The following is a 17,265-nucleotide window of genomic DNA, read 5'->3' on the forward strand; positions in this document are numbered from 1 at the left end:
TATGAACAAAATCTTTAAACTCTCATAGTATAATGTGACCATCTGATGCCTTCTGAGTTCTGCAGTCTAAAAGAATTGCTCAGAAGAAGAAAAAATATGGTCCCACTCAGCCCACATTAACCTACCATTTTAACACTATATGGGGGATTTGGAGGTAAGTACAGAAATAATTAAGGGACTGATGTGACAAAATTTCAGCATTCTCCTCTTGGATGACAAAATGTGGAGGACAGACTGTCTCTCCTCCTACTTTTCACAAAGCAGTTCATTTAATTAGTTATTTATTTTCTGAATTAAAATCTCTATGCCAGAAGCTGTAGCATGGATGATGGAAACCCACAGAAAGTGGTAATCTATTTACTAATACAATTCAGCAAACCAGGAATCCACATAAAACTTAACATTAAAGTATCACAGAATTAACCTTGGTGACCTTATAATGACTGCTTCATGTAAGGTTCACCCCTGAGAGTTCAACCTGAAAAAGCATTCCCATGAGATGTGCTATCCTCTCAGCTCTCTGAAGACCAAGTAAGTTCAATTTACATGAGGAAAATCCATCATTTTCTTTTGTTGCCAAACATGAAAATACACCATTTAACAAGCCTCTAACTTTCTTTCCCCATTCTTGCTAATAAATTGCCAAGAATAAATGTAGCGAAGGTAAAGAACCAAATATAATATATCCTGTTCAAGGGCTGTTCAGCAATACAAATACTGAGCAGAAAGAGTGTTTTCTAATCATCTCTAAATACTAGCTATCTCAAAGAAGATGGTGAGGAAATCACATTGCCTATCTCAAGTACTTTTATAACCTGCATTAAAGCACCTAAAAAAAAAATCTTACAACACAAACCATCTTTACTCTGTGCAATATCCCAGTGGTGATTGAGGGAAGGTGTTTCTGTATCTGGAGGCCAATGCTACTTCCGCCATTTTTGCAGAAGGGAATCTACAGCACAGACTTGAATGACTTGTTCAAAGTCTCACAAGAAGTCTGGGGTGGAACATGGAACTGACTTGCCTGTTTAGCTACAGATATAAAGATGCTGTCATGCTCCCTCCTACCACATACCTTGCACACCAGTCCCCAGCAGCCAAGGTGAACTTGCCAACTTTATCCTGAGTTCTGGGAGAGGTTATGTCTCTCTCAACAAAACAACATACAGAGGTGTTTGAGTACTCTGTCTCAGTGAAAAATGTAACTTGTCCAGGAATGGTTACTTCTGCAAATTTTTTATGCTGTGAATCAGCTGAGGATGAAATTACTTTTTTCAGAGCTGTCACCTGCAAAGTAGTTTCTTTTTACCCTTCCTCTCATCTGCTTTAAAAATTAAAAAAAAAATCTTAAAAAGAGGGACATAGCACACTCTAAATGCTACTACATTATAAATAAAAACCAAACCAAGCCAAAAAACCCCAAAACAAACAGAGAAACCCCAAACCACTTATTACTTTTACAATATTCTAGAAGTAGAGGTCTTTTCAGACAGATTAGCCTGAAGGGTGAGGACAAGAGAATCAAACCACTACATAAAATGCTATGTGGCTCCAGATAGGTTTTTGACCTTTAAAAGAAACAACAAAACCCCAAAAACAACAACAAAAAATAATAAATCACTCTCAACAAAGTAAAACCACCTTTAATTAAATTCCTACATAAAACAACTTCTCTACGCAAAACAACCGTTTAGTCAAGAAGTAAATATATATGTTTAATTCTCTTTCAAATGTCAACAAGAATTGAGAGCTACCAGTGTTCCTTGGAGAACAAGCAGTAGTTAAAGTCTATCTTGCTGATGTTCAGAAACAGTATGTTACATCTTTTAACCAGCAGTTCCCTATTGCACGTAACAAATTTGCTCTCCATTTAAGCACCTAAAAGCCTGGTACCTCGCTAAATAAATTAAAACAAATCCAGTTTCTTCAAGCAACCATCTTCAACATATAAATCTTGGTAAAGCAACGTTACTGCAAACTTTTAATAAATATAGAAAGAAAAGATTAATGACTTCTCACTGGTGTTTTATGGAATGATCTTTTCCCATAAACACTTGCTTTTCCAAACATTTGGGGTTTTTTGGTATGTGTGCTCTAAAAATCATGAAAATTTTCCATACATAAGTCAGTACATTTGCATGGCACAACTAATCTGAGATACAAGTTTCAATGTAAGGCTGTAAGAAGCTTCTTGCTGAACCTGAAATAAACATGCCTCTCTAAGAGTTGAAAACAAAGCCCCAGCGGCCGAATGGGAGACCATTACCCACCAGGGATTCTCAGACATGTTTGGAATTGGCCTAACCTTCCTCTTACTGAAGGGCTTCTGTTTTGAGTGTGTTATGTCAGAGGAACAAAATTGTACAACTCTGAACATTTGGATGCTGCATCAATTTTAAAGGTCAGCCCACCCCCCACCCACCCCCAATATGTACTTTTCTTTTGGCAGCAGTACAAGACATTAAGCAGCTCCCTGTAGTACAATGATAGTGTGGTTGCTATTTACAGTAGAAGTAATGCATCTGTGCCAGTAGGGCAGAGTTCATATGAAAAATATACACAATATGGTCATTTTTAGCCAGATTAGGATATAAAAAAAAAATTTACTCTTCAAGTCCCAACTTTAAACAAAGAACAGTTCTGTCAGAGGTCTTCAAACCTCCTGAGTATGTTAGAGCACATTACCCTAACGTATAAAAACAAATATTTACACCTCCATAAAGTACCAAAGAATTTTTAAAAATGCCTAGTAGCTCTCAGCGTGCAAAGTCAGCAGGAACTGATTATCCAGGATGTTCACTATTTGTAGAGACAGTCTTGGAATGAAGCATTCAGAAGCAGAGTGCAAAAGACTCAGGAATTTTTTTGGCCCATTTCTTTTTGTTGTTGTTTTCTTTCTTACTTAAAAGAAGTTTTGTTGGTCTATACTACAGATCCCCTTTAAAAACACTTATCAAGGTAACATTCAGCTTAGTGCAAATGCAAAACTCTTCTAGGATCTGTAATCTTTTCGAACAGTGTGAGCCATCCAGTTCACTTTAGTAGTCCAACTTTCCCGGAGTGCTTCATCAAACTTTTGCTTAAATTGTTTTAGTGCTTCATCCTCACTCTTCCCTAAGGCAAGAGAGTCCTAAGATGACAGGAAAACAAGCACTGTTAGGAATTTTCATAAACACAGTTAAGGCCTCCTCCACCTTTCAACACAAACCACATTCTGTTTTTTTCTCTTTTGACGCTTTTTCACCTATTATACATAGAGCAACACATTAGTGTTTTTTTCTGGGTTTAAAGATAAAACTAAAGAAGAATTAAGCAAATATCTTTCACCTTTACAAGTCTATGCTTGTGCATGAGCCAAGATGTAAAACACCCCTGAAATGACTACATTTAAGATGCAGGGATGCTGAACTCACTATGGAATGGTTGAGAGGAATGTATATTCATAGTTTCCTTTGACTGCCAGGACTGACTATGGACCTTGTTTTACGGAGCTGAAAAGGAAAGCTTTGAGAACTAAGTGGAAATCTTGAGCAAAATGAAAAAACATTAAAATGTGTTCATCTTAGAATGAAAATTCACATACTGGAAAAATGCTAAGTCCAGCTGAGCTGTAAATCTCATTTTACCTTGAGATACTGGATGTCCTTGACAGAGGTTAGCTCTGGAAGCCCTGCAGTTAACATCAGTGCAAAGAGTGTAATAAATAGGTTTCCATGTTTTCGTAGAATCAAGTATGCTTCTTCACAACACTGGCGGAACCTTCACATTCAATCACAAAGCACATGCAATGAAGACAATACACAAGAACTTACACAGTTGACAAATACATGCAATGATTTCCAAAAATTGTTATCTGGTCTAACACATATATCATAGGAACACAGTAACAGAAAAGACAGTTGTCTACAGAACCTGTGATGCATTCCCACACAAATATCCCATGCCTCTCCAACAAGCCCTTAAAACATAGGTACAAAAGACCAAAAGCTTTTAAAAAAAAAAAAAAAAACAACAAACCACCGTTCTTCAGAAAGAGCTAAAAATGCCAGAGGTAATGCCAGTGTCCCATCTCCCTGAGAATTTGTTAGGTGAAATGCCCTGATGATCCTGTATAGCGGACCTACAGTGGAAAAACAAAAGCTCTACAGCAGTCCCTACCTATCCAGCCCATTTCTGTAAAGTAATTCCTTCCCGCAAACCTGGTCAAAATTGAACCGACTGCCAGATCTGGCATAAAGACCCATCACGCAGACACTTGAGAACTTGCTCAACGTCCCTAAATGTGCGCTGTCCAGTGTATAATCTGTAAATTTCCACAGGAAGTGGGAAGAACCCTTCAGACTAAGATGACAAGTTATACTTCAAAGAAGAAATTATCTTCTGAGGCATTTTTCAAGTGGAATTCTACTGCCATTTAAAGTACTCCATATTCCACAGCTCTGGCAACAGCACAGTCACCTAATAGCCTTTACTTCATGGTTTTAAAAATGGAGCTACAGGCTGATTTCTTTACTTTCCAGGAGAGACATGGGTCACTGGCAGTTGTTTTCCATTCTTCCTGGACACACCATTACAAATATATGTACAGCTTCTTCTACTAGATGTAGCTGTAAGATTTATCAAGCCATACCCAAGTACTTAATTTCGTATCTCTATCAATTAATTCTTCCTGTGAAAACTGATAGCAAAGTGAGAGGAAAACACTCAGAATGCCCCTCCCGTCAATTGGTGAGAATGACACAGAAGGGAAAAAGAAAACTCTGAGTCAACAGATAGGATCACAGAGCATAATTTTCACTTGTCACGTGCTTTCATGTTCCATTGTAGCTCTCTAACCCAAGATGGGACAGGGCATGCAAAAGTGTTGGATTAAGAGCACATGGCTCTATATGCCTAAGCATCTAAGTAAGGCCAGGATTGATTAGCACACTGAATGTGCACTGATGGACAGAAAAGGCAGAAGGGAGCCTGTTCCTAAGTCCAGTGCTTCATCTCGCTTGAACAATAGTCTGTGGAATCCCTCCCTAGTGCCCAGTGCTGCTGAAGGTTAAAAAAAAAAGAAAAAAAAAGGGTGGGGGTGGGGGCAAAAGAATCTGCCATCTCCTGCTGGACGAGATAAAAAGTACTGTGTCTTTCTACTGCAGAGCTGCAGTTTCTGATGTATTAAGTTATTTGTATATAGATTCTAGTTCAGGTAGAGAGGTAGATAATATTGTAAATGCATATTAGCACACTTCTGCGCAAGTACAATGAGCAAACCAAACCCAGGTAGGTTCCTGGTGTGCTGGAAATTATCACCGGAGATCACCTCAGTTACAAAAGTTAGAGAACACAATAATACTCACCGACCAAATTTTTCAGTGTTCCCTGTTTTCCCTTGTTGAATAACATGAATGAAATCATAGGTGAGTATGAAAGGTACCCGTTCCCTTTTAATTCCAAACTTGGACTTGAAGTTTCCAAGAATATGCCCAAAATCTATATGAAAGAGCTAAAAAAACCAGAAGTGAAAATTAATTTCTCCAGTGAAATATTTCACTTTACTGGTATCTCTGCAGGATGCTGGTATCAAGAACAGTTAACTTATAATGCTAAGCCCATGGTTTCAACCCTTTGGGAGTATTTAAACACTTCAAGATTTACTTAAAGTTAGTGATAACATCTACACTCTTACGAGTGACCACTACTACAAATCAGTGTGCAAAAGACTATCTCAGGTTTAAGCTTCTGATGTCTGCCAATAGACATGTTGTTGGTAATATCAGATAGAAAAATGAGACTGATGGAGCCCATGAGGCTCAGCATCATTGTATCCAAGGGCTTCCTACATAAAGTCGGAAGCAAACCTAGTAGAACTTAAGTTAACCTCAAGGAACTTGTGACAGCTCTCCCATTTTAGAATCAAAGGTAAGGGCATTTCAGCTTTCTTCTAGTAGGTAAAAACTTAGAATACTGCAAAAGTCTATAAAACTCTCACTTTTAGAACCCTTGCTAGTTTTATAGGCAGAAAAATAAACTCAGAGAAGTTAGAGTAGAAAGTAACAAATGGAAAAATAAGTTTCTAAGAGTTTACCTAGGTTCTAGGTTTTGAGACTTACAGTCACAGCATTATGCTGGTACTGAGTTCCACATTGAAAACTTCTGCAGAGGTGGGCTGTGGAGACTAATGTCAGGAAAACTACATTGCTCAAAACCGCAATTCATTTATTTTTAAGGATGGTCTTTTGCAAGATACTCTAAGGCTACTTTTATTCAATGAATCTGAACCATTAACAGGCCTTTTGGATGTTCTGAAAAAGTTCTATAGAACAGCCTCACTTCAATATAGAATTGCTTACTAAACAGCCATTGGTCAGTCCTTCCACTAGTCTTGCATTTCCTCTTTTTGAAGCTTTCTTCAATTCTCAGTAAACAAAGGTATCAGTCCTAATAAAGTGTGGATTTAATTTTATTGAGACACTAAAGAAAATAAAAGTTCTCAAGATAATTCTTGCACAGAGGTACTGTAGTTGTTCTGCCTACAGAGGAGATTTTTACCTGACCATTTTTTCTGACCATGATATTGTCACTGTGCCTGTCACCAATCCCCAATACGTAAGTAGCTACACAGTAGCCAGCACAAGACAGAGTAAATTCTTCAATGGCTCGATCCAAGTCATCTCTGTAACCACAAAGACAAACAATATTAGTGCATACTACTGGTAATTCATATAATGCCTTGACATCAAAAAAGATTTTTGCTTGTTTAAACCAGCAGCCCACCAGGATGCTGTAAAACTAACCAGACTTATTTGAGAGAAAATGCTGTAAAAAGCAACTATGAAGAATAGGAGAAATGCAAATATTATGAAAGGCAACAACATCAAGACTTGAGACCCATGTAGTTTTCTTGGGTTTGTTTGTTTTGCCAGATCCCATATAACTTAACAACATGCAGTCAAAATGCTGCAAATGCCAGAATTCCAGCTGGATTGTTGTTTGAATTCTAAGGGCACCATGAATCTAAGTCAGAATTTGACATACTAGAAAAATAAGTAGTAACAAACTTGCCAGAAAAGCCACACATTCCTCAGTATTGAAACAGAAACTTACATGAATTTTGTAGCTTACACTACAGATGAGAAAATAATTGTAGAAATTACCCTAAATTGTATTCCTTCAGCCAGTTTAAGAGAGCATCTTTGTTGAATGCAGCAGCAGCAGCAACATTGCTACTATTTAACTGAATGTCAGCAATGGTTTCTGAACTAGAAACAGCCTCTATAAGACCAGAGTGATCTCCAGTTGCTAAACAGCCATATGGCAATATCCTGAAACAAAGCACAGATTCATATTAAAGATAAAAATAGCAAGAATGTTTCTTTAGTGTATCAATATTGGGCTGAATACTCATGCTAACTTGAACATTAAACTCTTGGGAGGTTCACATACACATGCTGCTTGCAAAGTTAAAATACTAGCAATACATTTAAACCATTAATTTTTCCTATTACATGCATATATGGAAAAAAAGAAATTATAAGCAACCCTAATTTTTCCCTTTAATAGAGAACACAGTTACTTGCAATATTATAGGAGAAACCATAGAGGGAGCCCTTTGTTTTCATTTGTTAATCTACTGGTTAAACAGACAGTAAGTTACAATCATGTTCATTCTAGACTAAGTTATTTGTATAAATAGAAAGGAGGATCTTATCCTTTCCCCTCATTCTTCCTATTTCAACTTCAAATGCTAGAAATCCTTTTAAATATAAACATAATATAATGTTTTCCAACTCCTACTAATTTTAAGCATAGAAACCTAATGAGAAAGAGGAATACAGCTTTTAACCCGCCTGATATAGAAGAATATTCCTGTGCATTCATATACAATGTCTAGTAAAAATCTACAACAATATAATTGCATTAAAATAAGACACAGTTAGAGATATGAATCAAGGGGAGATATGTCTAAATAGGTAAGTGTATTTTTCCAAAATGTTTCCTCACTCCAGATGCTTAAAACTGAATGGCAACTTAGATGGGAGCTCAATGTATGCAATGGAAACTTAAAGCAAACTCTTCAAAGGCATTGTGTCACAAATTGAGGTGTCTACTGTCGTGCTAGGCATCTCAGGTCAAGAATAATATCTCAATTCTGGTTGTGGATCCATGTATAGAAGAATGGATGCCCATGCGAAGCTAACTGTCGTACACAAGCTATAGACTAGCACTCACTAACTTACAAAGCTGTATAAAAAAATTGCAGGACATATTAAAATATTTGTGTCTGTGTGTATAGATATATATATATGCACACACATAAAGAAAAAGCAGATATTAAGTTTGATTGCTACAAAGCAGAACCACATCTCTTACCTGACAGAGCCTATTATCCCAAGCCATAGAAGAAAGATAAATACAATTCCAGATTAAATTAATCAGAACTTTTTAGCATAATAGCTATTAGATAACTGAACAGTTCCTCTACCTGAGCGATAATACACAACTGAAGCAGCACAAGGAGTAATAACTATATAGTTGGGGATCCTTCTCTACCAGGAACAAAGCAAACTGAAAACCAGATTCAACAGTGTATTTAGAGAACACTCAACTTCAAAACAAAAAAAGAAGTGGTGCAGATTTCGAACCTTCTTCCCCTTTCTATTCTAATCCATTTCCCAATTAAAAACCCCAAGTCTCTAGACCAGAAGGTTCTCATGATGAGCAGAAGGGTATCTGTAATTACTGAACACCAGCATTCATGATACAAGGAAGCACTGCCCATCCTTATCATGACACGACTAATCTAAGACAAATATTGCCAGGTTAAAGTGCATGCTGGCCTTCTTCCATTGCATTTCAACACACCCCGCTCACAGCTTAACTGGGCACATGTCCAACAACTTCCCCTTCAAAAGCAAGCAATGATGAAAGCCTTCAGCCCCTTGAGGACTGCGTGCTTACAACTGGAGGAAAAAACATCCTTGTCAGAGAGACAGTTTGACAGGAGTCAAGTTAGGGACAAATCCTCTGGGCCCTTTCCATCTCATCCTTGTCTTTCTGACTTCAACATCTGTCAGCAGGATATGCTCCCTACTTTTTAATGCCAGTAAGGACCACAGACAGATCAATACAGCAATCCTGGGCAGGACAGAAAATTTTCTTCTTCACTCTATTTAATACTGTTCTTTATTTCAAGAGTTTAATTTTCCACAGCAGAATCTTGCCAAATACAACACCAAGTTCTGATAATTTATCAATACATTCTCTGTAACTTCAGGTGCAATGGTTTGAAAATAATGACAATCATTAGACTTGTAACAAACACATTTTTCAATGTGTTTGTGAACGCTGATTTCATTCATACACATCCGCTTAACATCAGACTTCACACACGTTAAGGGAGATGAAAATGAAAACTCACTACAAATAGGCAGTGAAATGAAAAAGTAGTTTGGAGAACTCCCTTCATCTGTCCAAAAAGTAACCAAGTACTAAATACCTTTATGACCACTGACCACAACAAAGGTCATTCAACACATATCAAACTCCTCAAACTTAGGATTTTCTGTTGCTTGGTTACTTTACTAATTTCTCTCTTAACACAATTTCAATGCTGTAATGTAGGTAATGCAGCAGAAACACTTTTTGATGCAAGGATTATTCTCCTAAGAGATGCAACACTGCCGATCCCACGCATGCCTGGGAAGACAGATGTTTTGCTCCTTTGCTGTGACATGTATCTGTAATATTTAAACAGTCCTCATACAAATAATAGAAAGTTATGTAATCTACTATGAATATGCCCCCACACACGACTTCAGATGTAGAATTTTTTAAAAGCAAAGTAACTTGAAGAGTTGTAACCTTTCAGGGGGTTGAACCTCTGAAAGACTCATTTTGTTACACTGCAGATGCAATCTCAATATAAATATTGTTTAACTTAGCAAGTTTGTTCCATAATTGCCCATATTTAAAGTACAAGAAACAACTAGAGATAAACTACTAGAAGAACTGAGGAAGTTTGGCTGCACATACTTACTAACGTCCTAGGCCAACTATTTCCTGCTCAATTTTCAGGTAATAGTTTGTCTTAGAAATGAATAGGTATGGGGATTAATTAAAGAATATGCTTTTTTTGTTTCCTCATTTCTCTCTGGTACTTGACTGACTGACATCTAAAGGTAAACTGACTCTGAGCCAGACTCCTCTAAATGACAGAGCAGCATTCTGATGGTCTTTGCTGTTTGATGTTTAGAGTGTACTGAGAAGCAGATGCAATTTACATCTGAATTTGTATTCAGTTGTGCACTCTACAGTCCATCCAGTGGTAGCCCAGGATGAAGGACCTACTGGGGTACACTGTTGCATCCTCCTGCATATACGTATTTCCTTTTCTGATACAAACCCATCTTGTTCTGGTATTTAGTTAGAACACACACATGGGAACCTAGAAAACAAAACACACCATGTGTGAAAGAGATTGGAAGAGAGAGGCAAACAGCAAGTGCTTCTGCTCTTACAGTGGTGAGACAAGCGAGAAGCCCTGCTTTTACTTGAATGGAGTTATCAAACTTTCTGTAGTGGAAAGAAGTTGAAAAGTGCAAAATCCATTATGCATCCACGAAAGGAAAAAGGGAAGCAACAGCTTCAGGGAAACTAAAGCCTCAAAGGATGGTCCAGGGCAAGAAGAAAAGACTCCACCAATTGGTATGGATGTAGGAAGTTGTATTGTTCAGGAAAGCAGATCTATGTGATGCTTTTTTGCCTGACACCTTGCCTCTTACCCAAGCAAAAAGAAGCAAGCCAAGTCCCAACTTACTAACAAGGCAAGAGAACTCATTACCACTGGTGTTCATGCATAGATTTTGGAGTTGCCTCTTCTTGAGAGGCATGTAGACTGCAAACATGAAGATCACAAAGTCTTATCCTCTTAGCTGCGTCCTCATGCTCTAGGCATTCAGAGTGCCGTTTTGTCCAATTCTCTTTTCAGTTGAGGCCATTTCAGTGCCTTCTTTTGGCAACTGCCTGTTTAATCTCTCTTTGATAGACATAGAATTGTAACCTTGCCTTAATCCCAGAATTTAATTTTATAATCATAACTATGAGAGGATGAATGGAAGGAAGGTGCTCCCAGTTAAGTAAATAAATGGAAGAGGCCAATTATAGAACTTCAGTTCTCACTAGGAACTTCCCCTTTCTACTTTTTTTTTCTTCTGAGAGTTTTAAGAGTTTTAAGTAAAATCTCAGACATCAGAGGCACTTTTTGGTCATCCTTTGTTGAGTTTAAAAAAATGCCTTAGTCAGGAAAAGCATATTTGATGACTCCTAATCACTACTCCTGTTTGCTAGGCTGTGTGTGGCCTAGGCTGGAACCACAAACTAAGCTTCTGGGAAGGCAGCAACTGAAGAATGCCTCTTCTGGGATTCCACAGCTACCAGAGATTGTCCTTGCCCCTAAATGCTGGATCAGTCTCCTCACAGTCTATTTATTATGACGTAAATTATCTAAAGCTTCCTCAAATCAGTGTTCAACTTAACACACACTCAGCCACCTCACCGCAAACTTATACTTCCAGAAACAATTTACTATTCACAGTCCTACCTTATCCCATACTTCACTCAAAGGAACCATTCCGTAAGCAGCATAAGTAACAAGTTAATGCAGGCTGATGTTACATGCCTTATGAAGCTCCCACTATTTTGGTTGAACCACAAAAAATTTGAAATTACCTTAAAGAATCTAAATGAAATATTTCAAGTAGTATTTAAATAAGTACTTCCAGGCTTTTAAACAACACTTAAAAATTAAACAAAAAGGATTATAGCTCTTTCATAGGCATACAAAATTGAATTAATGGCCTCCAATTGGTTTATAATAATGTGACACGCAGTATCTTCTTTAGAACTATTTTTCTAAAAAGAAATTAGAATTTGAGAATTATATTGGCTAAAACTGGTGCATAGATCTGGCTGGAAAAGTTGCCCATGTACTGGAGGGCTGTATGACAACATTGAACAATGCCTGATACTGTTTCTCTCTGGAATACTCTAGTATTGCTACAAAGTAGTCACGCTTATCTTAGCAAGCATACGAAGGCAAGAAAGCTGCTTTGCAAGAGATTTTGGGATACAAAGATATTTCTGGTCTGAAAAATGTTTTCTGACATCCAAATAGTGTTCTATCAAGAAAAGAACACAAAGTGGGACTTCAGAACGTACACTGAAGATGTTCACAATGATTCTCAGTGTAAACAGCGATAAGACGACTGCTCACAGCAGGAAGAAAAAGTGGCTACTACAAAAAATAGTTAAGTCCATTGCTACTTATACAACCAATTAAAAAATGACTAGCTTACACAGAAGGAGGTATTGCCCTAGAGACTTGACTAATGAACTAATAAATAAATGAAAACCCCATAACCCTCCTCACCATTCTGAAACAAGTTTTCCAAATGCTGGGAACTCCTGTACTCATGATACCTTGGCAAGGTTTATTACTTCATTTTGAGAGAAGTGGCTTTGCAGGAGCCAAATGAGCAGAGCAAATGAGAAGATTCTTCTCAAACAGAGTATTTCTGTCCTAACAGAACACTGAAATTATGAGTTCTCATTTCTACTGTAAGTTTACAACCACACAAGACCTGCTCAAAGGAAGCAGAAATAGAAGCACTAGCATGAAATACAGGCAAGTTCAATACCATAAAAACCTCTTTAGTACTTTAGTACAAATGCACTAGGACATTATGCTTTTTCTCTACTGACTTTGTAATGGCCGAGTTAGAACTACTTCATTGAAATGGCACTGAAAAGTGAAATTTTAAGAAAGCGACATTTTTTTTCCCCAATATAGTAGCGGTTCTAAATATATCACCTTTCCTGTCAACCTCATCATACTACAGAATCTTGTCTTATTCTTGAATGACTACCCACTATTTATCATGATTCAAAAATACAACTAACTGAAAACGTGCAGTAACTGAGATTAGCAGGTGGTAAGCATAAAACAGATGGAAGTGCTTTTTCTTGCCTACATATTTAAATAATAAAAGTCTTTCACTGCAGGATACTGACAAGGCTAAGAATATAAAAATTCCCATATAGACTCCAGTGATAATCCACTTGTCATCAACCTCCAGGCAGATCACGTAGCTGTCCACCATCCAGAGTGTAACATCCTAACTCAAGAGGCAAGAATATTAGGGGAGTCAGACTCAAAAGCCTTGCTAAAGTCAAGGTAAGGACATCCACTACTCTTTGCTTCCCTCAAAGACAACAATTGGATTAGTCAAGTGTGGTTTACCCTTGGTAAATCTATAGTGACTGTTCCCAATCATCATAATTTTTTGTGCAGCAGCACTCCTAGAAGAGAAGCACAAACAGCTAACTTCTCTCCCAAGACCCTCATCTTCATGAAGCCTGTTACGCAATTAATACAAGATAGACGTTCCTCTGTTAAATTTTGTAGGAAATAGATTGCACGTATAAAATTTATTCGGACAGTAATACATTCATTTGTAGCCACAGCAGCACAAACCATACATGTCCTTAAATAAGACGAAGAGAAATAAGAAAATGTTAAAAAGAAGAGCCCATATTTGTGCATTCCATAATTCTGGTAATTCTCAACCAGATAGTGAAATTCTATTACAAAGAATCTCAAGCCTCCTATTTCCCCTCCCCAAATTACCAGTATTTAAAGCTAACTAATTTCTAGAGAGTGTTTTGCCTATTAGTTCTACCTATTAGAGAATCTCGATGGTGTATTCCAGATGCAATCCTCAACAGCTAACTTTTGGCCAGCAGATCTGTGTTCTATGTTTGTACCTCACTTGCACATGTGTATTAGAACTTAAATGTTGCAATTCCTATAATCACTAAGCACATGCCTGGAAAATCAGTGGCCATTAAAAGCTAAGTCTGTTACATAGAGAGTTTATGAAACGCCTCTGTTTGGAAAGGTCACAGACACAAACAACCAAACAAAGGCACAAAACCTGCTTGCAGGACCCTTAACCAAAGGGTTGTTTCCTGACCTCATACAATGCTTTTTAATCGAGAAGATTTTAAAGGATGAAAACAGTAAACTATATAAGAGAATAGCAGAATTTATCAGTATGGCAACTTAGATAAAGGACAAGAGAGGCAGTGCACCAGGGAAAATATTATGTTTGATAATTAAAAAAAAAAATAAATTTAAAAACCCCCAAAGTTTCACTTCACTTCTTCCATTATTTCTTTTCATGGCTAAATTCTTTTGTAATGTGGGCCATCTTGGAAGTGAAATGCAAAGAAAAGCCGTCTAACTAAGGTAAATGCTTTCTACAGCCTGTTCATCTTGGCTGTGACAGTTGAAACCTTTGGGCATTGATATAGATATTTAGAAAGGGGACAACAGGGAAGGTATTTAAAAAACAGGAAAGCTTTACTGCTAAAAGTGGACTTTCTATCCAAATAAAATAGCCCTCGAGAGATCCTTACCGGAGATCCAGACCAGCTTCTTTCCAAAGTATGTCCATCAAACGCAAAATCTGGAGTGTCAACATGTCCTGTCGGAGATCTATAATGAAAGGTTCAAACTGCTCCTTCAATTTCTCAGTGTGTTGTAGACAAATTTTCTAATGTTTATAAGGCTTTCAGAAAAAGGCATCTAAAAATACTAGAATACTAAAAATACTAAAATCATCAAGCCTAAAGGTTAAAGTGGGACTAAACATAATTATATCATCATGACTGATAATGCCTATACTTTGAAACCCAGTCAGAAGAAGATGCTTGATTTGTTGACCGATGTTAGAGTAAACCATGTTTATATGATGGCAATATACAGTGACACAGCTTAAGTGCAAGTGTGGGAATGAAGAAGGAAAAATTTAAAATTTTTAGCATTGCTTACCATCACCATTTTTAAAGATGATCCCTACAAGATCTCCTCCAAACATTTTATTGTTGTATACTATCCATAGAGGCTTCATTTTAGAATCCATATATCTACACTTCTCAACACTAGAAGAAAATACAACGAAAGATTTGTAAATTAGAGTAATTCAGCTGAAAAGGTCTAAACATTGTTCAAAACACAACGGAACACACAGACTTCCAGTTCGGAAGTACTCAAATGTTCTCTGCTTTCATTCTGCTACTATGCTATGAGTGCCTACCAAGTTATGAACATATCCGTTATAGATGGAATGTATTGGATACTGCGATTGGCATACACAGATCTAATGCTTAAATTAAACACCTGCATTTTCAGAGAAAGTAGTTTTCTTTAAATCCTTTCCCACCAATTTTTAGACTTTATATTTAAGTGCTGTTAAAAGTTTTAATGGCTTTTGTGTTTATAGTTATAAACAGAAGCCAAGAATGCAGTCTAATTTGCTTTTAGGCTTATATTTAAATATATTTAACTATAGTAATGTACTGACTAAGAGAGTATTAAGTTTCATGGTGGATCACAAAACTATTCTAACTTAACTGATACCTTAACCTTAGGAAGATTCCCAACAGACCTTCTCTCACTATAGAACATGTTCCCTATGTTCTGCTGAAAAATACAGCCAAAGGAAGTTAAAGCGCATATGAGTTTCTGCTTCACTGTTTCCATGCAAAAGCTATATTTTATTCACTCATTCTTAACTTACTGTAGTTCTGAAAGTATAACAGAAGGATTCAGAGGAGACTGGAGGTCAGAAAGTGCTTCTCTGTAAGCATTTTGTTTCAAGCATGTATGCATTGCATCTTTTCCTTTTGCTTTGCTTTGCTTCATGGCATTCAGCTTAATTAGATTATTTAAAGTCTTCATTTTATTAAGGGCTTCCACCTGAAAGAGATATTTTATCTTTAAAAGTTATTGCTCTGATTTTACACATAATACAATGCAAAATACCATTTCAAAACAAAGTATTAAATAATTCTGTAACTTTTTAAAAATGGAAATAATAGATGGCAATTAAGGTGGCATTCCTGAAAAAACATGAGAACAGCCTTTCCTAAGTCACTTGTGTCCCAGAAATCCCATAACAAAGACACTGATGGGATGAAAGCTAAGCTTCAAGTCACTTTTTAAGCATGACTTAACATTTCCAAAAAAATGAATTAAGTATTTTAACATATGATATGTTTACACAAATTCCTTCTTCAAAATACAATTTTCATCCACTAATTCAACAAAGCACATAACATGGATGCCTCTATCCATACTGAAGTCGACATAAATACTGAGTGCTTCATACCTCTAACAAAATCAACCATTACTTGAGATGAGCTATGGATGCAGATACTTCACTGTATGCATTCAGTTATTTGCACACAATACAATATGGCCACATGACTACTTGTAGACAATTTTCACATACATAACTACACATACTTAACTTTTATAGAATAGAGTCTTAAGTGTTTGTTCATTAAAATTCTGCTGAAGTTAGGCATAAGGTAAATGCTCTAATCAGTTAAGGTGGTCCACATCATAATATCTCATCTAAGCAATATTGTTACCTTAAAAATGTGTAAAAATGCAAGGCAATTATTTGCAATCAATACAGGTGAGTTTAACCCTTTTTTCCCCTTCTTCTGCTTTGGAAAGTTTTCTGCTGCTATGTGATTTCTAAGAAAGTAAGTAAACTAGTGACGTAAATGTACATAACACCAACAGAGAAAAGCCCTTCAGTAACAAACCTAGATAGCACATACAACAAAGATAATTTCTACACTACACCTACATCTAAGCAACTTGTTAGCAGAATATAAAATAGTCATTACAACAATCAGCTGTATTTGCACTAGCCACAGTTAACATGCTCGGTAATACACATATTCTCTAGCAAACAGCATCAATTTAATAACTATAAAAGTTGATTTCCATACAAGGAAGCTTCAGTCGAACTTACAAGGTGCTGAGTCAAAACTTACCACACTTCTACAGACAGACTGAACCCTGTCAGGCAGGATGCTGTGGAAATTGTATGTAGTTTGATTATAAAACTGAGGCAATGGAGACCTGCCAGGTCAGCCATCTGTCAAAACCAAAGGTGCTCTGCTTTTCCACTATTCTAGGAGCTGTACAAACATCAGTGACAAGGGAACAAAATAGAACCTGTGTTGTACAAACAGGAACTTTTAAAAGTATTTCTACTTTGAATTTCTTCTGCGTTTGCACAGTTGGGAATTTTTTTGCCCCTTCTTTGATTGTACTGACATTTGTTTCCTGTGAAGTGCACAAAAACTTTACTGACCCTAGGTCTATTGCTTAAAGCATTTCACCACCTAATGTTTTTATGA

The 17,265-nt window shown here is 36.9% G+C and overlaps 1 protein-coding gene across 6 annotated transcripts in view; it reads right to left on the reverse strand.

Moving 5' to 3' along the window:
- Positions 1-1,623: 1,623 nt before the first annotated feature.
- The window catches only part of PIK3CB (phosphatidylinositol-4,5-bisphosphate 3-kinase catalytic subunit beta), a 196,388-nt gene continuing 180,746 nt past the window's right edge, over positions 1,624-17,265 (reverse strand). For all 6 annotated transcript variants that reach the window (XM_049802713.1, XM_049802715.1, XM_049802714.1 and 3 more), the window contains 8 exons: positions 15,627-15,805; positions 14,879-14,988; positions 14,464-14,542; positions 7,143-7,310; positions 6,538-6,661; positions 5,346-5,491; positions 3,627-3,759; positions 1,624-3,130 (listed from right to left, as the gene is read on the reverse strand). In XM_049802713.1, coding sequence (XP_049658670.1) covers positions 2,993-3,130; positions 3,627-3,759; positions 5,346-5,491; positions 6,538-6,661; positions 7,143-7,310; positions 14,464-14,542; positions 14,879-14,988; positions 15,627-15,805 — 1,077 coding nt within the window. In that variant the 3' untranslated portion in view covers positions 1,624-2,992. The remainder of the gene's footprint in view (positions 3,131-3,626; positions 3,760-5,345; positions 5,492-6,537; positions 6,662-7,142; positions 7,311-14,463; positions 14,543-14,878; positions 14,989-15,626; positions 15,806-17,265) is intronic.

This window comes from Accipiter gentilis, chromosome 6 (genome assembly GCF_929443795.1).
Source record: "Accipiter gentilis chromosome 6, bAccGen1.1, whole genome shotgun sequence".
NCBI classification, from domain to species: Eukaryota; Metazoa; Chordata; class Aves; order Accipitriformes; family Accipitridae; genus Astur; species Astur gentilis.